Source organism: Dromaius novaehollandiae, chromosome 10 (genome assembly GCF_036370855.1).
Source record: "Dromaius novaehollandiae isolate bDroNov1 chromosome 10, bDroNov1.hap1, whole genome shotgun sequence".
NCBI lineage: Eukaryota > Metazoa > Chordata > Aves > Casuariiformes > Dromaiidae > Dromaius > Dromaius novaehollandiae.
In genome coordinates, this window is record NC_088107.1 from 17,803,680 (window position 1) to 17,825,350 (window position 21,671).

At 38.7% G+C, this 21,671-nt stretch overlaps 1 protein-coding gene across 3 annotated transcripts in view; it reads right to left on the reverse strand.

The window, feature by feature from the left end:
- The window catches only part of THSD4 (thrombospondin type 1 domain containing 4), a 448,823-nt gene that overhangs the window by 340,642 nt on the left and 86,510 nt on the right, over window positions 1–21,671 (reverse strand). For all 3 annotated transcript variants that reach the window (XM_064517464.1, XM_064517462.1, XM_064517465.1), the window contains one exon: window positions 16,865–17,307. In XM_064517464.1, coding sequence (XP_064373534.1) covers window positions 16,865–17,307 — 443 coding nt within the window. The remainder of the gene's footprint in view (window positions 1–16,864; window positions 17,308–21,671) is intronic.

Sequence of the window (21,671 nt, forward strand, 5' to 3'; positions counted from 1 at the left end):
GAAGGTCATTTTCCTCCTGTCCATAAAATGTATTTCTAATATATAAAAAATACATTTGAATTGCATTGAAAACTAGACGTTACAAATTGACACACTTATTTTCTAGAAACTGAAATGTTACAGATGTCAGACAGCCATCAGATCAAAGGCTTTTCTTTGGATTTGTTTTTTCTTATATTTATTTTCTTCTTTTCTTACATGGAAACCTTGGAAGTCATTTACTTAACATTCTAGCTTTATGGACATGTTGGGCTTTTAATCAATCCTCCTGGCCCAAGGATGTGTGAACTGAGAGTGCTGATTTACCCTGGCAGAGAAGTCACTAGCACTCTTGAGCTGTTTATACCAGTTAATGTGCTCTGTGAGAGTGATGGTCATTGTTAAGGCATGGGGTTAGTAGTTACAATAGAGAAAAGAAATACAAGGGTTTTGTGGCAATAAGGGAGGATAAAAAACTCTCCTTGTAAGTGGACAGGAAAGGAAGGGAGCTGAGAGAATTTATGGACTGGAACTAGTTCAGAAGTTGAGATTAAAAACAACTTGATTTAAATGAGCACAGTTCGGGGGGGGGAGGTTCCTTTCCTTTTTTTTTTTTTTTTTTAAGCAGATAAAGCTATTAATTTCCCCCACAATACTGCCATTTCTCATTTTTAACATAACTCTTCGCTTCTGAGCAAGAGCAAAACTAAAAAGAAGAAATAATCTTTCTTTCCTGAGACTTCTAATCATATTTTGCACTCTAGATACACTTTGGTATCTTAGTTAGCATGAAGCATTTAGATTTTGGAGCAATTCAGTTTATCTGGAAAATAGATACAATTCCTTATTCTCACTTGCCCCAGACTCTAATGATTCTGACAGACAGCAAATTTCTTCTCAAGTTGACCACAGTAAATTTGAGGTGTCTGACATACAAACAAACCTTGGAAACAATTCCTGGCAGCTAGAAAGTGCACCTATTTCATTGTGTGGACCACAGGCCACATGTGGTGGTATTCCAAAATAGATGATGGCATTCTCCATACCAGTGCCCTTGCAGGGGTGGATGGAGGGTGGCAGGTCTACTACAATTACGGCACGGAGTCTATGATCTATAGTCAGGTCCTTGCATTTGGCATCAACATGAGGAGAAAGCTGAGAAAAACTGAGCGATATACCATCTGCAGACCATCTGGAGCAATAGGAATATGCCTCTGTCTCAGCCTTCTCAGAACCAAATTCTTTGCAGCAAACGAACACTAGAATCTTGCACAGATGAACAGCTAGATATGGCATCTGATCCTCCTGGAGGAACTGCTGCCCAACAAACCAGAAGAGGTCAAGCAAGAAGTCAAATATGGGACTGATGTTTGACCATCAATCTCTAGTTCAAGGTCATGAATGGGAACTGAAAAGAACTGAAGCACATGCAAGAAATGTTGGTATAAACCAGGACTCCTCAGCCTAGAAAAAAGATGATGAAATGGGCATATGATGGTCTTAAATATAGCATGCATAGTATCTGAAAGATGGACCCATCACTGAAGGCCGAAGGTGTCCAGAAGCTACTAGAATCTCATCAAATTCTTTGAAAAAAATAGAAGAAATCTGATTCGGAGGAAAGTGAATTTTTTTCTTGTAAAATGGTTGATTGCTGCAACAAACATAACAGTTCATGAGAAGTGAAAGAAATAACATTCTCCCTGTTAATTCCTGTCTCATCTTGGCTTCTTTTTCTACACTTGGAAACACTGCTGAAGTCTCAACTTATGAAGAAATAAGGCACCATTTCTGGTAGCCAAAGCTGCTAGCACCCTTATGATGAGGTGATCATGGTAGCATCAAGGCTCACCAATGAGCCCTCTCCTTTGCCCTCCCCTCTTTCCTTAAGTCTCCCATAGCAGCTAGGGCCAAAATAACCCAAGACTTTGCAGTGTAGCACTGAATACAAGTTTCAATTTGCTCAGGTTGTACAGTAATTATGATCTGGAATTTCACTGGAACACCCTTCCTATGAAATGGAAGATTAACATCTTGTAGCTGGGAACATCACATTTCTTTCAACATATAAACTGCTGGAAACAAAGCATAACACACAACCTCTAATTATTAACATCTTTATCAGTGTTCAGGCACTCATTTAAACCAATATTGTCTGGAATGAAACTATTCAGCATGCGGTTTGTTTTGCCTTAAAGCGCCTTTCATTCACATTTGGCAACATCCTTAGAAATTTGGAATGCAGTTTGTTGCAATGTAATTAAGAAGCCTGTAAAAATAGCTTGGCAGTAATTAGCTTTTATATTTCTTGAGGAGCGTCAAGTAGAATCGATGGTGACATGCAGTAACGACAGAGGGACTGTTACGCAGATCCATACAAGAGGAGAGAACAATGGGGAGAGGGGAAGCAGGAGAAGGAAAGGGGGAGAAAAATCAGACAAAGACTTCCATTAACTTAATAATTAGAATTTAACTAACCTTGCCGACACTATTTGTTTTATGCAACTACTTGCAGGAGATGGAAGTAGGCCAAGCCCTGATGGCTCGTGAGGAATTCTGAGTTGCCAGCAGGACGACTTCTTACCTACAGTTCTCGTGACCCGCATTACTCACTCCTCACCACAGCAGGGTTTGGAAACTCCTCCCTTTTGGTTTACTCTGAAGAATCCTGCATTGTACTTTTTGTTAGACTAAAGATAAAGGGCATCATACACACCACCATGACCCAGGTCAGAGTTGGGATGCATCCTCATTTAATGCAACAAGCTAAGGAGGAAAAAAGAATCAGCAAGTGACAACACCCCCTGAGCCTTGTTCCTAGTTAGCCAGACACAAACTAGACTGAGGTTCACAGCAGTCAACTATACATGTTCAGGTATGCTGGAAACTAAGACTCATCCTTCTTAATGTAGCAATGATAAGAAGACCGTTTGAGCAGGATGTTGAGGATGTATTGCTACAGGAGTAAAGCTGACTTTGAACCACAGTCAACAGCTCTCAGACACACGCTCCGGAAATCCAGTTTGAGCAAGATCCGAGTTTTAGTCACAGCTTTGACAAAGTTTTTCCCGAAAGGTGCTAGATTCTGTCTTTACATATCTGTGGTTCCCCCAGCATTAATGGGAAACAATTACATGAGTCTGGGGGCAGAATGCAGCCCAATATTCCTCCCAGCACCAGAGTTCCCAAAATAGCTGTACTCATACAGGATTATATTAAGATATTTCCAAAACCTGCAACAGGCTGCCCTGCACTGACATTATGTAGGATATGAATGCATCAATATAAACTTTTCACATAACCTCTATGAAAACAACAGTAGTAATTTTAGATTGCTTCTGTTAAACACAGTCATCATGGAGCAGATATTGTTTATATATGGATTTACTTAAGTATTAAAACTATAAGCTGGAACACTGAGCATGAGAATGACTGCAAGGTTGAACTCCAGTAGTTAAGTCAATCACTGGCATTAAAATATGAGCATTATCATCCCAGAACTGAAGCATTTAACATACCAATATTTTGCTGCTCATTTAACTACGCAATAAAGAGTTAAAAAAAAGAATCAAGAGGAACCCAACTCCCAGAGAGGAGAAAACACCAATTGTCTGGCAAACAGCTAATGGGAAAAAGAAATCTGGTACAGTCATTTCATAATCCTCTGAAAAAGGGAAGGTATTTTAACTGCTGAACTCAGATCATCCTTTCCACAGGATTACTCAGTGTTTCTCGGTTGTGTTAATTCAATGCTTCTTTTGCACCTGCTTGGACCCTGTAGGATGTTAAGCTATTAATTACCATCTAGATCAGTTTCCTCAAAAGCACTGTCCTTTTCAGCTGAAACAAATTAACATGACTATTCCACTAATACAATAATTTTCATCAACAGTTAATGAATGTTCTTAATCAGAAGTTTAACAGGTTTGTCAAGCATACTTCCTTCTCAAGGTCCAGACCCAGTCCTCAGATGAGCAGGGGCAGCTTCACTCTCATACTCTACAGTCTAGGACACTGACTTAGGACTGGGAGATGTGGGTTCATATCCTTCATCTCTTTCATTCAGAAAAGAGTTATTCCTTCTTTATCAGCCAAAATCAGGTAGAGAAAGTACATGCTCCCAGGTTGCTCGTATGCTATGCCAGTTACTTTTACGTAGGGCTTTTGGCTGTATAATTTTATGCCAGTCAGATTTCTGCTACTTCTGATGTAGTCATGCCAATAAAACTCTTTAATGTAGGCCAGGCCTTTTATTTAATTGCTTCTAATAAAAAGATACCAGTCATCAACTCTCTACATTATTTTGCATGGACAAAGGCCCTGAACACTTCTTCAAGAAACAGAAGCAGCAGAAAGCAAGAAAAAGCAAATAACTGCCAAAGGTAAGTAAATCTCACCAGCTTTATCACCTGTTAGGCTCCCTGGCTAAACTGCTGGTATATTATAAGCATTGTTTCTTACCTCGCTATGCATAGTACCAAATAAGCACCCAATAATAAAGAGTTGCTTAGATCTTTACAAGATTAAAGAGAAGAAACAGGGCATAAGAACAGGAAAAGTAGTATTTAGCACTACTTGCAGTCAGTTAAGATCAAGACTGCACGTAGTACGGACAACCACAGCAGATAAGAAAGTGCCATCAGGAACAGAGTTCTCATCTGAAGGCAAATTACTGCTTAACAAAAAATATATGTGGAAAGGCAAGTAGCAGCATTAAGCGTTTCATGTCAGGCCACAGCCAGTAGACATTTCTGATCTACTGTGTTTATCTCAAATAGAGGCATAACAGCTGTTTAACGTAGACCTGACAATCTCCTTTCTTAGGCATAATTCCCACAGATGCACCCCTCCCCAATTGTTCAGACAAATCTGTTTAGTGCTTTGATAACTGAAAAGATGGGCACCTTTAAACTTAAGCCAACCCAAATATATTGTTGATTTCATGCCCAGACAAGCATGAAAAATCAGTGTTCATGCTATTAGTGTAAGGACTGTAGCAAACACATTTTAATTATTAGCTAGTACACTTGTTGCTCTAATTATTAAGAATCTCTCTCATATTCAGGATAAGCCAGCTGAGAATACTGAGAATTGGGCCCTCAGTACACCTTGAGTGATGAACAGGTATTTCATTGTAGTAGCTTTTTCTAATTTTAGCCATAGGCATACATGTCCCTTGACAGGCAAATAAAAGTGTTATCACTGCCTCAGAGTTTATGAGCTAAGAATAACACTCTGAACCTCAAGTGTTCTTGAGTTTCATTAAGAATGAAGTACTTCACTTAACTGATGGGATGGTTATTTACATTGCATAGAAACCCCCTTTGAACCTCCCTGAAGGATACACAGCATCTTTAAAACACGCAAGTAAGATTACAGATTTCCTGGGCCTCCGCCTGTTCTCTTAAGTGCTCATTACAAAGCCCCTCTCCAACATACCTTCTTCATTTTTTCCCCCTTCTTCATCAGCTCCTTCCTCCTTACATTTCTCCAACAGTTCTCTTAACAGATGTTCCCTGGCTTACTTCCATCTGAAGCATAACTCATTTTCTTTCTTTTCTGATGTCAGATAGAATAAAGAATGTATTTTACATTAGCTTTGCAGCATTTCACTCAACTTACGTCTCAGTATCATTATATTGCTTTTGTTGCAAATGAAAAGCTGTAAGGTTGAGCAGTAGCAAAAACTTGATGACATTACAAAAGACTTGCTGTACTACCCTTGCAATGTTTTCTTAGAATGAACCCAAAGAAACTGCCAGTTTCCTTCACTTTCAATTCCCAGCCTTTCACCCTGTTTTTCAAGGAGTAATTCATGTTCTTGGAACTTCCATTTCCTAAGGTAACACCCCTGAGCCACTAGTTTCACAAGAGAAGAGGAGGAAAAACTGCTCAAGAATCACAGACTTGGTGATGTTTTTCCAGATTTACTCATTTCCATTGACAGAAAATATTCCATAAGCTGAGGAGACCATTTCCTTCCCGGCACACCCAGCCAGAACAGCAACTGTTATGAAAGACAATGCAATCTCATCACAGAGTATTCAACCAGATTTAAAACAAATACTGAGCACTTTCTCTTAATTTTGCTGAGATTTAGGTTGACTTCGGAGCTTTCACCAAAACCTTCAGAGACCTGCTGTAACAGAAACTCTGTCCTGGAATTAACAGGCAAGTCCTCCTGCTCAGAAGCTGAATAGTCAGCCTTGCATAAGGCCACAACGTTAGTTCAGCCTTACAACTTCACTTTTATCTAATACATATCCTGGCAAATTGATGCATTCAGTGCAACATTACCCCTCATCTCAGGTAACTTGGTAGATCCTCATCCTCAGTAATGGAATTTTCAGGATGTATAATATTTCTAGTCAAATCCTAAAAAGACAATTGAGTTTCTAAACCAAAGCAGTTTGAACAAAATCCAAATGACAAAGATACCTTCAGAGTATAGTTCAAGGCCCCAGCAATATCCCATTCAAAAACTGTAATTACTAATAATTTATCAAGTATTGGAAGCCAGAGCTAAATAAAACATTTCCACTTGAATTCAAATTTAGATCTTTCATGCAAAAAATCAGGTCATTTTCTCTTTCCCCTTCTGATATGATGTAACACATCTGCATTAAGCATATTTTAAAAAAATGCATTTAATAAATGAGAAAGATAGACTACATCAGTCAGTGATCATTACTTAACAAAACAAAAAAAACATAAAAATAGCTGAGACAAAGAAAACTGGACAGTCCATAAACATTAACAGTAAGAATTTACAAAACATTCACTTTGCTTAGAAAGACAGGAATTTTGTTTGTGACCCAGAAAATATTGCCAGTGAGGGCCCTAAACAGTATTACAACAAGAGAAAGAAGTTACTTTCACCACAGAAGACACAGGAATGTAAAGGTAGCACAGAGCTTCCAACTTCAGCTCTGACCACGCTCGGACGTGGAAGGAACAGGGGGTTATAACTCAGCCAAACGCATTAACAACACGCGAGTTGGCTGGCACATCAACTTCCCACTGAAGACCGAGGAATCAAAATGCATTTTGCAAGTCCCTGCTCTTGGTGCCTTCATTCCCACTATCACTATGAACCATCATAGAATGTACCAAGAATTTAACATATTTCTGTCCTCTGGTATACAGAAAGTCTGGTATTGAGCCCTGCCAAGAAAGCCAGAAAGACATCAAAAGAAAAATTTAAACAGAACATGCTTGTGTACACCAAGTGAGTAGAAAAATCAGAACTACACAGACTCTGGTGCTGACAATAGCTATTAATATGTAGAGTAATTAGTGTATAGTAAGATGATTTCATTGGCACTGTTAATAATCTGTATACATAAGAAGTCACAAAAGCTTCTGCAAAACTGGACTGACCTCAAATTCCTCACTGAGGGGAAAAGAACTTTCCACTGACAGCTGGATTCAGGGGCCAAACTGTTGTAGCCTAGAGCTACAATAAGCAGAAAGTGTCTTACCATCCTTTGAAATCTGTAATTCTCTAAGAGTCGCATCTAACTTGGTATCAATATTACACATGTGGGTTAATATGAGGGAGAAGACTGAAGTTACAGGAGGTGACAGGATGTAAAACAGTATGATAAGCACTAAAGAATTTATTAGAAGCTTGAAATCTGCTGGCAGACAAGAGGAGAAGATCAAGCAATAGAAGTTGTTTTATTTGAGGCTGTCATATATATATATATGTATATATACACTGAAGCGAGGAAAACAAAGGCTTAAGCCTTGCAGGACATTTGCTTTCAGAGGAACCTCTGAAGCAGTCCGTGGCAGCGCAGCCTGAGCAAACCGCACAGCGAAGAGGGAACAGCAGGATACAGGCCCCAGCTGAAAACGTTCTTCATGCAACAGCTACTCATCCTGCTGAGAATCATCCACAGACTATGAGGCAGCTACTTATATGTAATAAAATTTTTTTAAAGAGAGAATATTAAGACAGCAGATGAGAAGAGAATTAAAAACACAGTTCTAACACGTTACAGTTACGTTTTTTAAGTCCTATATATCCTATGTGACATGTGCCTGGTAAGAGATATTCTCTCTTGTTTTCAGTTCAGCTCAAGGGTGAAAACCTTTATATGTTTCTTTCTGAAGCAAAAAAACATCTGTTGTCAACTAGGTTATTATCAGGGTTATAACCTTCTCAAGGAATATAATGTCAGTGCTGCAAAAATCAAACAGATTTTGGTGCTATGTCATGGAAACCAGAGAGTTCCCTTAAGGTACCGAACTTTTTTTTTTTTTTTTTAAACAATTTTGAATATAATGTACCCATGATAAGGGCCTGATATTGCAGGCTTGACACCCAGGTTGGAAAAACACGCAAGAATTTAAGCACATTGGTTTAAACACAAAAAGCTGAGCTCAGTACTGGTAACACACAGATGGTCCATTGAAGCTGCTGGAGTAAAGAGGATGCATTACATAAAAGGCATATAAGACAGGAACGCTATGACGGGTTTCCCTAGAGTTGCAAATAAGACAACTGGACCAGTCTTGTGCTATTCATGTACACATTTTGCCTTCCCTTTTACCATCTCAGTTCTGTGAAATGTTCAAAATACAACTGTTCACCCCTCTGGTTTTTACAAATAATAATAGAGGTGAAGGGATACACATATTTTAATCACACCTTCTCATCCTGAAACCAACTTCACCTCAAATAAGCACTGTTTCCCTTTCCATACCATCTTTGAAAGCCCCCCATCAATTCTTACATGTTAAGATTATCATCTATTTGAAGACTACTTTTTATTTCAACACTGCGTCAGCTACTGTATTGATTCCATTCATCAAATTTTTATTGGTGAACTCTCACAAGACTGTGATATTTTTACAATAATGATACAAACTGCTGTCTCATCCTATGAGGAAAAATGCTGAGATAGGCTTACAGGCCGGTGCTTGAAGCCTTTATTGACTTCAGGCTATAGGAACCTCTTGGTGAGCTGTAACACTAAACCCTCTATTCTGTAGCTGGAATTTTTTTTGATATAATTGATGCTTTAACATTTACATCAAGGTCAGTGAAGTAAGATACAAAAAAAGTTTACAGGGAACAGAGTGTTCTGTTGCTATTAAAAAGACAGCGTCCTGGAAAATTAAGTAGAATTTTTATTCTGTGCTCCCCACCCTCCTTTTCCTTTCTTTAAAAAGCATCAAAACAAATTTAACATGTGCCATACCCTGTACACTTCTTATTAAAGAAACCTGCGTAGAAGCCCTCCAAGTTTCTATAAAGAACAGAGGCTTAAGCTAGTAAGCCAAATCCTGTTTACCTAAATCAATTACATGTATTCTACATTAACTAAATCTGGTTTTCCAGATAAATATAGCAAGATTTAACCTAATATTTTAGATCATAGTACAATATCTATTTAGCAGCATTATATTAGTGTAACTGACAACTTTAAAAGGACACTACCCATTCACATACTTAATATAGTTAGAGTTGCCTTGATATTCTTTCTAAAGAATCAAAGAACTTATTAGCTACTCCTGTCAACATTGTTCCAACCCTTAAAATTTACATGTAAATAAGAAAAAATGAAAGGGGACCAAGAAGTCTTAACAGAGACCGAATTTAAGCTTTAAATAGAAAAAAAGGGCCATAATTATGTATGCTTCTGTTAACAGGATAGGATATATTTTCTTAAAATACAATTCAGTATTGTTATTAGTCTTAAAACATTATCCTTAAATATTTTCAGATACACAGTTTTAATCCCTGGCACTACCTCCATAATTCTAAACTATAACTGGCCTAAAACTGCCCTATTCAATCATTTGCTCTGTAGCCCTCCTGCTATTCTCAAATTTTCCCATGCTTTATACATTCTTAGGCACACAGTTAACAAGATTTATTTAAAAAAAAAAAAAAAAAAAAAACTGTCCACCAAACATTTTTGGCCCCCTTTTCTTAAGATTGAGTCACAAAATAAACTGTCTTATCCTGGACATAACTGCTATCATGTTTATACCTCACGGTATTTTAGCAAATTCTGACATAAGTAACAGTATTAATGAAAAGGAATGTTTTGCTGGTCTTGGGGAATATATTGCCAGCTACTCAGAAGGGAGAGATCTCAACAAAGTCAGGCTGATTTACTCTACTCTTTTGAGGCTAACCCCACTACATATCACCTCTCATTACTATACCGTAGCCCTGTGCAACTTTGCATTCCTTTCACTCACCTTTCACCAGCTTTACATCAATCTGGAGAAAATCACTTAAACATGAATGAAAGAAGAGAGCCCTTTGACTCCGCTTTATGTTATGAAAATATACGCTATTTGCTCACTGACCTAGAAAATAGCCTTAAGGTGTTAAGCAGTTATCTTTGTCAAATGTTTGGTCACAGGAAAGTCAAGCTACCCCTTCCGAGAATATATTACACACTGGAAAGCAGAGCCCCCACTGAAAACTTTTTTGCCACATTACAGTATGCTATTCACACTTCATCAGCACATTTCATTGCAATTAAATCAATGCAGGCATACATTTTATTCCTATTTTCATTATCAAGGTAACCAAAACAATGCAACTAACTAAAGAGTTTGGTTTACATTTCAGATTACTTTAGTAACTTTTGGTAACTACAATATGATTTGTGGATATTCACTAACACCTTTTCCTCTCCAAAAAAAAAATTCACAAATGTAATTAGGATTCAATTCTGTATAAAAATCAAAAAAGGATTCAAGAGCTTTACTTCATGTGTTACGTTTTAAAATCAGTATTGTGAGTATATTTGACCTAAAACTTTCAACTGCCAGAAGAGAGTAACCAATTGCACTTGAGAAGTATATCTTCTATAGGGAAACAGTATTAAATCATAGGGCTGACTCTTTTGTCATTTCTGTATTATATTATGGGCAAGCAATACTTAAAATTTTTCTGATAAAATTGAATTCATTAAAAAGGTCACTAAATAAATGGTCACTTGGAAACAGGTCTCGATAGCTTGGATTAATGCGAGATAGATACATATGGACTATAATAAATGGAATTTTCCATCCTTAGACATCATCACTGATACCTAAATCCAGCAGTTTTAATACAGCCGGTATACAAACTTATTATATTGGCTTTTACTAATCTCACAGCAAGTACTACATCACCTCATTTACATCACTGCTCTTCAACACTGTGATAGCATTCTAGAATTTGAATCCAAATCCAGCAGTCCCCTTTTTCTATGAGCAGAATAAAGCCAAGGAATTTGTTGGAACATGCTATCTCAGTTGTGAGATACCAAGTTTTGCACCTTTTGCACCTTTGACTGAATCATGGAACCACGCAGTTAGTATGTGAAACAACAGACATTCAATGCAAATAATCACACAACTGTGTCTAGATGCTTTTCCCCCAGGCATTGCAACTATGACGGGAGTAATGTTGTGTTTCTGCCCCTTACTGACAGTGTAAAACGGCAGTAAAATGGACTATTTCACATTTGACTGAATGCTAACAGTGTTCTCACTTTCGCTCCCCTCCCCCAGTCATCCTACTTCAGAAAGGTGGATATGTTCAGCAATAAGATTAAAAAAGCTTCTAGGGTGGCTTGCAATTATAGTATCATGTTAGCTTTTAATTTTTGGTAATATCATTCAAACTGTGCTCACAGTAACAAAATAAAATTGATACTAATTGGGCAATAGTAAGTGAGACTCAAAGTATATTATAGGGATTAATAACCAGATGAGAGGAGAGACAGCATAAAGTCAACCTGAGGCCAGAACAACCTTAGTTAGCTATTCATTTTCCTGGGAAATACCTCACATGGAGATAGATCTCTGCTGCTATTAGAACCTGTTTGGAATTGTATTCAGAAGGAAAATAAACATCTTCCTCATATGGCTTCAAATCCCCCCGAGTGCTACCAAAATGAATTCTTTGATATACTACTGCTGCTCTTTTTCTAGAAAATTTAACCTCAGAGAAGGATCAAATCCTTCTCCCTCTGCCTTCCCCTTGCACACACACCCGTCGTCCCCCACTAAGTTTTTACATCCCCTCTGCGTTTGGGCTAAAATGGATCACGTTTTCATTCCGTTAGAGAAACAGTGAAAGCAGGGACGGCCAAGTACTTGAGCTGGGTTTCCATTCCAATTATCCCATACCAATAAATATAAAGCCTGAGAACTTGAGAAAATACTACTTTCATGAACCAGAGAGGCCAGCAATCACACATTTGTCCACCTCTGCAAACTGGAACTGACTAAAGAGGTCACAGAAATTACGTCAGAGCATGCAGCTAACGATGCTTGCATTGGTTAAGGGAATACAACTGGATTGTTCCTTTAAAGGTTAATTTTAGGCCTGCCAACTGAGTGACCTACATTTGCTGGTCAAAGCAACTGTAAAAGGGGGCAAATGAAATACCTTCAGAAAGGAAACACTGTTTTGACATTCAATAATACACTCTTCCTTTCCATTGCTCACAGGCCTAGAAATGTTCTACTTCTGCGAGATGACCCTATGCAGGGTACAAAACAGCACAGCAGACTTTCACGTCAGCTGCTGGCACCAGAATAAAGACCACAGAGCTATAGCAGTGTGAGAAGTCGGTGATTTTTGGATTGTTTCTTCAGTGCAAATCTTTCCTCTCATTCCTCTTCCAAATACGAAAAGAGCTTTAGGGAAGCCCTTTCCTCATTACAGTATTTCTTTAAACTTGAACTATTTATATAAGCCTGCTTTACTTATTTCATTATTCTGGTGACAAATGGAAATTGTTCTTTCCCCTAGTAAGAACCACATACACTGGTGTTTGATCCAGCCCAAAGCGCACTTAGCACTTGCAGATGTGGACACAGAAGTTTTGCTACCATTGTGAAAGCCCACTCGTAGAGAAAGAGGTGGTGGCAACTGTAAGCATCTTAGCACCCACTGAAGATAGCTGAAACCAAATCAAAAAAAAGAACAAGCGCCTCCAGCCACCACCTCCTGATAGTCTAATTCAAGTATTTTTAAATGCTGATTACTAGCTCGTAGAATTCATACTGCAGTTGGAGGGTCCGTACACGTGATTCTCAATGGGCGAGCCCCACACTTGAAACAACTCCTATTTGGAGCCTAAGGCACCATGTGCATGTAAAATTGAGGCTTTGTCTTTTCTATCACCAAAATAGAGAATTGGAAAAGGCAACATATAACAAGTGCTAAAAGCTAGTCCATGAATGATATGTCCTTTTGAGATTTGTGTTCTCTCTTAAACCATTTGCTATCCTTTTGCATGCCCTAATTACTTTTCCATATGTGCCTCTTTTTAAAGCTGCCTAAGTGCTTTGATATTTTTACATTACCCCCTTATACCTGTTTGTTCTTAAGGTGTGCTCCAGGCATTTTATCTGTGTAAAGTAAACAACAAGGCAGAGCTAATGGGAACTCAGTGCTTCAAAGCTGAGAAGAGCTCCCTTCATTTCCAAGTGGATAACCGAGAGAACCATCAGGGTTTTTTTGCGTGCGTTTCCATCCTCATTCCAGTGACTATGATTTGACAATCCACCTGAATTACAGAAAAACTCCACTTACAGCACAATGTGTAGTATAGCTTTGTACATTTTGTTTAAAAAGTTGTGTCTGAAGGGTAGCAAAAGTGCTCCTTGGTTGTATCATGAAGAGTACAATTCTCCCAAAGAATCAGACTCAAAATGGAGAACACCGGGTGAAGTTTCTTTGGAGACGTTACAGTGGTACTACTGAATTGATATTTTCAGTTATTTGTAACTTTTAAGCTTTCTCTTTTTCAGCACATTTTTACGTTTTCAGTGGAAGAAAAATCACTTTCCAACTGGCTCTAGTAGTTTGTTACTTCCATAGCACTTAAGCATGCACACAAATTTACATCAAAATAAAAAGACTTGCTCTTTTCCACCCAGTTACTATCGATGTAGCGCTCATAGCTACTGATCCACACTGCATTACTTTGCTTTCTGAAATAAAGATTACACCAGGAATCTAGTACTGCACAAGTAGGAATTTTAGGAATCAGAGAATAATGAACAGAAGGAATGCGATGAGGTAACCTTAGCTCCTTGTCATTCCCTAAAAGTTTTAGTAAATTATTAAAAGCAGTACATGATTGATGAAAGCCTTGTTTTATTATTTGTGTCTGTCTAATGTTGAGGACTAAGATTTCTGTGAACGCTTTAAGCCACGTTTGCAGACTGTAATACTTGGCTTTCACACAGGGCTATAGGTATTCTGCGTACAAACACAAGATGGAAGTGTGTTTTGCACATGTATGATGCATCTTTACTCAATAGACTATTACAGGGCTCCATGGTCTTTTTCTTTTTCTTTTTTTTTTTTTTTTAAGCCACAGCACAAGTATATTTTGAGATTTGCTTAAAAAAACAAAACAAAACAAACAAACAAAAAAAACACACTGAACAGCTGGCATCTTTTCAACTGTATGTCCTTCACAGCCTTTACATTGTCTTTCCAAGTCAGTTATACTCTTGCTTTGAAAATGACCAAACATGGAAAGCATTTCCCTATCTTTTGTTCTGAACAAGGTCACGTCCATCTCTGCTCCATCCCAACACACTGAGCACAACTGCAATGAGCACAGCAATTTCTGTGTAATACTTTTGAGGCTGTAAAACAGTAACAGGGGACAGAGGAGCCATCTACAGCTGTAGAAGGAATGCAGAAATAATTACTGCTCTGTGCCCATACCCTTAACATCTGCAGTATCTCAAGCGATTCTTTCTCAGGTTACATACCACAATAAAGCCCTGATATTCAAACTCGTATTTCTTTCTCTTCAAAAAATCATAACTAATTTTTTTGTGGAGATTCTGAGTTCAGTCCTCTTCCTTTCACCTTCACCAACTTTTAAATTGTCTAACTATACTTGCAAGGGGGCTTTTTCCATTCTTCTGTCAGTAAACCTCCACCTTCTTAATTGCATTAAGCTATAGACTTCACATTTCCCAGTTTTTCTGCTTTCCTAGTCAACTGCCTGGAAGTAGCCAGAAAACTTTTCTACTTGCTGCTAAAGATACAAATATATTTTGCTACTTTGAAGGACTTCCACTGCTGTCAAAATGTATTTGTCTTGGAAGTCATCCAATTTCATCTTACCATGCTGTCAAATGTAAGCTCATCTCAGTCACAAATCTTAATCCCTCTTCTATTGTTTTATGGAATCCTGCTAAAATTACAGCTTTTACATAAAGTCTGATATAGTAATTAGGAATATCCCCAAAAGTTTCCACTGCCTGTATACATTAGGAAAACAAGCAATAGTCTCAAACCTTTTTTTTTTTTTTTCCTTCTTTGGAATAGCCTCAAACCAATTCTCAATACCACCCATTTAGTGAACAGTGAAGACTGCTCTACAGTATAAAAATCATATCTACAGTACCTTACATTTTGAACTTAACTTTCCACATAACTGATAGGTACAGTAATCACCTTCATAAGAAAAGATTTGCACTCTGGACTTTGTGAAATTAAGGAAAACTATTAGACTTGTCATTCTAATATACCTCATTTTCACATAACATTTTTTGTCTTCATTCTGTTTTTACAGTTACTATTAAAGCATCTGAAAGTTATGCAATACAACAGGCTCTAAAGCCACCGGGGGCCTCCTAACACAAGATGGAAATTACTCATTATATAAATAGGCTTCATACTTCAGGCTGACCTTAAATCCAGTGTTTTGCCAAGGGGGTGGGGGTGGAAATCAATGGTGATGCAGTAGTTTGCACTGTGCTTAGATAAGTGCAAGAACTGTCAAAAACTAAAGGACAACATAACTTCTCTTCCGCATAAAGTCAATGTTATTTTCTGCTCCTTGTCCTCTCATTTTCCAGCCTTTAACTGCAGTGGTTGCTTCAAACTGTGCCAGTCTCTCCTGGCCTGCAGAGGCCACCAGAGCAGCAAGGGATAGCCTGCAGGGAGGAAGGCCGCGGTGCCAGCAGCCGTGCCAGCAGCCCTGCCGCAGAGCCGGGATTCCCTTGGAGGCTGGAGATGCCAAGGGGCTGGAACAAGCAGGCTTCGAATGACTCTGTGCCGACAGTTCAAGGCCAAGCTTCTAATACTAGTAATAACTCAGCTATGTACTACAACTTGCATCTGTTACTCCACGCAGTTGAGAAGTAAAACATGATAGTGAATGATTAAGTAGGTAAACAGAAAAAGAAAATGTTTGCCTCAACGTAGTCTGTTTGCCTCAACGCAGTCATGTTAACAATGCTACTAAAAACCTACTTCTGTCAGTCTCTGAATTTTTATAAGATAATCAGTGCAATATTAAAGTTATATCCAAAAGTTCTAAACTACCAATTCTACGGGTTTGAAAGAAAGAGGGAAAAAATAGCAGTTAAAAGGAAATTGCCAATACCTAGAAAGATCAAGGATGGAACAGCTTGCTTCAAGCACCCTTTGAAGTTTACGCTTCACTGACACAAGCAGGAGGATAACAGGTTAATTCTAATTCTCAAAGTTTCTTTAAGATGGAGAGAGTTTCTTGAGAGGCTCAGGATGTCTTTATCACCAGCAATGGAGAGTCATGCTGTCTTAGTATGAATATTGCCTCAAAGTAACATTCTTTTTTTGATTTGGGCCAGTAAGATGTCTTTAAAAAGGGAATCATGGTTGACTGATTTTGCCTAAGAATCCTAAAGAAGTAGATGGCAAGTTTTGTTGTTGTTATTGTTGTTTTTAAAAACTCCCCTCAGAAAAATCACTTCAAACATCTTACAAAAGAGGGCTGAGAGGGAAAGCACTAGAGAACTTCCATCTGCTGGAATACACCAAAAAAAAAAAAAAAGTTGACTCTGGTCTTGTACGCCATTCTTTAAATACATCATTTATAACAGGAGTAAAATGTAGACACTGTACCTCTTTTCTGGCTTGGGGTTATGCCTCTGGGACTGAGAATGCCGGCTGCCTCTTAATGCTCCTCTGCTTAGATGGCTGTTATTACGGCCTCCTGAAGAAATAGGAGCCCGAAGGCCAGCCCAAAGCTGCTCCTCATTTCTGTGAAGTGGCACAGATGTACGGATGGCAGAAATGACATGGCCAGGATAAGCAGTCAACGGATCTTCACGATGGCGTGAATTCTGATGAGCAAGAGTTCTCTCTGAGGCTGGGTACTGTCGCCCTGGCCTTCGGTAGCCCCTTTCGTGGTAATAGGCTGGAAGGCAGGGCCGCGTTTGCTCCATCACACCACCGCTGCAGCTCCGGGAGCAGGCAGACCAGGGGCCCCAGCTTCCCCACATGCCTGGAATTCCTGCACTGCTATCTTCGGATGCATCTCTCTGCTCCTCTATCCTCTGGGGAACCTGTAGACATAGCAGACTGAATTAGGAACTGGAATTCACACTGTAACACAAAGACAGTACTAATATCCTTCATAAGCCGTTCACTCTGCAGTCACAGCAAGTGAAACTGAACTACGCAGGAAGTGATTTCTCTTGCTCACTCCGTCACATGGCTGTCCACCCTGCTAGCACAGGAGGGTCTCCTAGAACCATCAGCCCTTCAGACTGAAACCTGGTTTTGGACTATCTAGATAGGAGCGGATTTCCTCAGCAATGGAAAACACTGCTCAATGCAAAAGTTAGAAATTCAGAGATGGAAAACTATTATTTAAAACATAGTTAGGAGGTAAAGTCATTTTTAATGACAACTTAGGTCGAGAGACGCTGGCTGCTCTCTTCCACTCCAATGCCTGAACAATGGAAACTGCTTGTGGCAGACTCCAGTTGCAATAATATTTCAGAAACTCCCACGTAAGGTGGAACTTTTTAGGAAAACAAAAGCCTAAGAGGATAGGCTGATTTCCAACAAGCCAAAAGTACTGCAATGGTTAACTCCTACGCTATCACTGGTTTTTTTCCCCTATTAATGCTCTTCCAAAAATACTTCAAGGAAAGAACTATTAAAGACAGCACATCCAATCCTACATTGACAGAAATCACCATCAAATTCATTAACAGTAAGACGGGGTAAATTGTTAGTCTTGCATATTCAGTGCCACTTAGTCCAGACTCATCATTCAGCAGGACATGGAAAGGGAAAGAAAGAATAGCCCCAAAGGTGAGGCTTTTTGCTCTTGATTCAGCTAGAAGGGATTAGAAAGGGCAGGGACTAATGCTGTAAGGAGAGTTAACCCCTCAGATGGTGGCCGCCTATTTAAACACCCTGACTTTGCAGCTGGCAGCATCAACACAACCTGGAAGCTACAGCCACCCATGCCTATCTCCTGTGGACTGCTGCCCTAAGCTCCAGCCATTCCTGGAGTGGGCTGTAGCCAGGATTTCACAGTGTTTCACACTGGGCAGAGTGCTTGAATTTGCAGCACAAGAATTTGAGCCTCTTTCATTAAATGTATAGTTCTTCTGTTGTTTCGTGTCTCCAACTGGATGAATTATAAGTCAAAGCAGGCTTCTAATGCCCAATTCTCATGGCTATTAATATGCAAAGCATTCTTCTACATGAACATCCTTTAATAGTTTCATAAAATCGTACTCTAAGTAACCTTTGTACCAACAAGCACACATGCATATTTCAATTATGAGATAAAAAGGGATTAAGTGAGATTAAATCCACAACCATTTGCTTACCATACCTGTCTAGCCCTACTCTAGTGTGTAGCTGCCTCAAAATGAGCTTTGGAAAGACAGCCTTGTCTCTCTGTACACCACTTCTCTCCCCCCTCCAAAGCACAGCCTCCTAAACAGAGAACCATCATGAATAATTTTGCCCCAAACATTCGCAGTAGGGAAAGATTAACATCTACATACTTTGCCTCTAGTCACAGATTACACGAGCAGTCTCCAGCTGAACTGCAAACCACCTCAGCCAGCGAGCACACACCACTGATCAGCCAGCTACAAACACTGGGAGGCTTTGGTGGAATGTGGTTTGCAAACACGGGCCGAATACACCATTACAATATGAAAATGCAAGCCAGTGCAGGGTTTGCGGTGCTGCTGTTTAACAGTCAGTTGTGGTCTACATAATCTAAAACATTTCCCCCCTCTGAGGTTGCTCTCACTCTTTCATCACCAACCACAAAAAAAACTGCATTTAATTATAACTAGCGAATAATAAAAAGCATCTGCATTAGTGTGATACGTTCCCAACTTCTGCAATGTTATTTCAAAAACAGGAGCAGATGTCTCTGTGTTTAATATGCCCTTTTTCTGTGGGTTGCCCATTTGGCATCAGCCTTTTAAATTCAATAGCCTGTACAACCTAATAACCACATAATGTCAAAATTATGAATAACATGCAACAAGGTATTGGTTTCTGGCTGTTATATTTGCTTTCATATCCAATAAGAGAGTACCACTGGCTCACAATATCACCAAATAAATGAGCGGTTCTTCAGTTTGCAATTTCTCAGTGAATATGCACTGTCCATACATGAACTGTAGGTTAATCTCTACCACAGATATAAAATGATAACTGTTATACTAAAATATTCATTTATTATGTTTCTTCTGCTCTGACACCAGTTTGCAGTAAAATTTACTTGTCATAAAACCATAAGTCCTTTGTTATCAGAAAGATCAGGTTTCATTTTTCTGCACTATTTCATAATCATTTTTATGATGGTTTAGGTTTTTGGGGGTTGTTTTGGTTTTTTTCTTTTTTTTTTTTTTTAAGCCAAAGGCATTCATGCAGGCAACTAAAAATCTATTAGTCTGCCAGCAACTGAAATCACTACTGAAAGAAGAACTGTTTCCTTATGTAGAAACAGAAACTGATATAATAGTGACAAGGGTCGACCTGCTGTAGAACAAGCCTCCTGGCTATCAAACTTCAACGCAGCAAGAATTGTTTTAGATAAAATTATACTTTTAATGACTGAAGGCAATGTAAAGTAGTCTCACACACCTTAATTGTCACAGCAAAATAGTTCTAGACATAGCACAGCATGGTTTAATCTAGCTATTCCAATCAGAAGACAATAATAAAATTAACCCAAAAGTAACTATATAATATCTTATATTGGAGCACAAATTCATCAATGTTACTTAGGTGTGAGATGATAAAATTCTGAGACAAAGGGATTTTCAGCAGCAAACATAACCCAGGTTATGCACTTTTTAAAAATATATCTCAGCTTTGGGCACTTTAAGAAAGATATGGGTCACTGAAAAACCTTTAGAGGAAAACATGAGTGGTCAGTGGCATAACCTACTCAATAAAACCTACTGAGAAAGGCTGAATATATTGAAGCTACTTAAATTAAAGAAGAGAAAATATAGTGGGCAATAATGAAACTCAAACACTTAAAGAAAAAAATCTCACACACACAGACACACACACACACAGACACAGACACACACAAAGAGCGAGCGCGCGCGCGAGCGAGAAAGTTCACTCTCTCTTTGCAGCAAGCTGTTCTCCATGTCTACAGCAAATACGTCAAGGAACAGTGGATTTATATTTCAGGAAAGGTGATCCAAATCAGATAGTAGGAAAAACTACTTAGCAGAAAGGCAAGTGAAGCATGGGAATAGACTGCCTGAGGAGATTCTGGAACCGCCATCAGAAGGTGGATGGGGAACATCCATCAGGAACAACTAAGGTATAACTGATCCTTCCCTGAGGCGGCGGGGGCGGGGTGAACTACAGGACCCAAAGGTCACTTCTGCTCCTCTGGTTCTAAGATTTTCAAGTTATCCTGTAGCCATTAAAGAATTCTCACACAGGCCTAAGATATAACTAACAATTTCCCCAAAGCTAAGGGGACAAGAGAAGCATTCCAAAATACTCATGGCTGCAAACAAGCTGATATCACAGAACTACATATTCAGAGACTGCCAACTCTAGGTATCTCCTACTCTCCCTTTAAAACTTATTCCTTAAACAACACAGTATCCATAAGGAAGAGTTTGAGTCCGCACCTGAGAATAAGTGAAATACATACTAAATTTTCCTTGCCAAGTTAAATCACGGAAGCAATTCATGTCAGAGAACCTCACAGCTGGGGTTATTAACAATAGTAAATTCTTATCTTTTCTTCAAGATACTGCTACTACAGGTTGCAGTCCTAATCTGTAATATCCTTCAGAAGAGTAGAAGTTTAGCTTTTCTTGTTTACCACCACTGCCCTAATGTCATTAGCGGGCTGCCTCTTGTACAACCAGGAGAATGTAGAAATGGGTTGAGAGCGAACTGATATTCTGCTAAGCCATTTACAATCTAGAGCAATGGGGAAGATGGAAAAGGAAATGGAAAACTCTAAGGATACTGACAAATTGTTTTTACCAAAGTAAAAGTAGTTAGGAAATTATTTTTATTTCTTTCAAATTGGCTTAAGTGAGTCCTGCTAACCAAGTTTAAGAGAACACATACAGGTATGAAAGATTCTGAGCAAACTTTCTTCACTTCATTCACATGAATGCATTTTTATTCTTAATTATGAAGAACGTGCACCACAGATGAAACATCAGATCAAAATCCCTACCCCTAGATTTTAATCAAATCCAATCTTTCCACCAATATATAAACATGTGGCACCGATGGACCTTTTCAGCTCCACATAAGCTCATCAAAATGAAGTAGAAAAATAAAAATCTAGCTCTTCCTCTGCTAGCTTTCTTGCAAAATACAAGCAAAATACAAAACACGACTGTTACAACAGCAAAAACATTGGTTTGTCCAGGATATAAGCTTAATGAAATTTTGT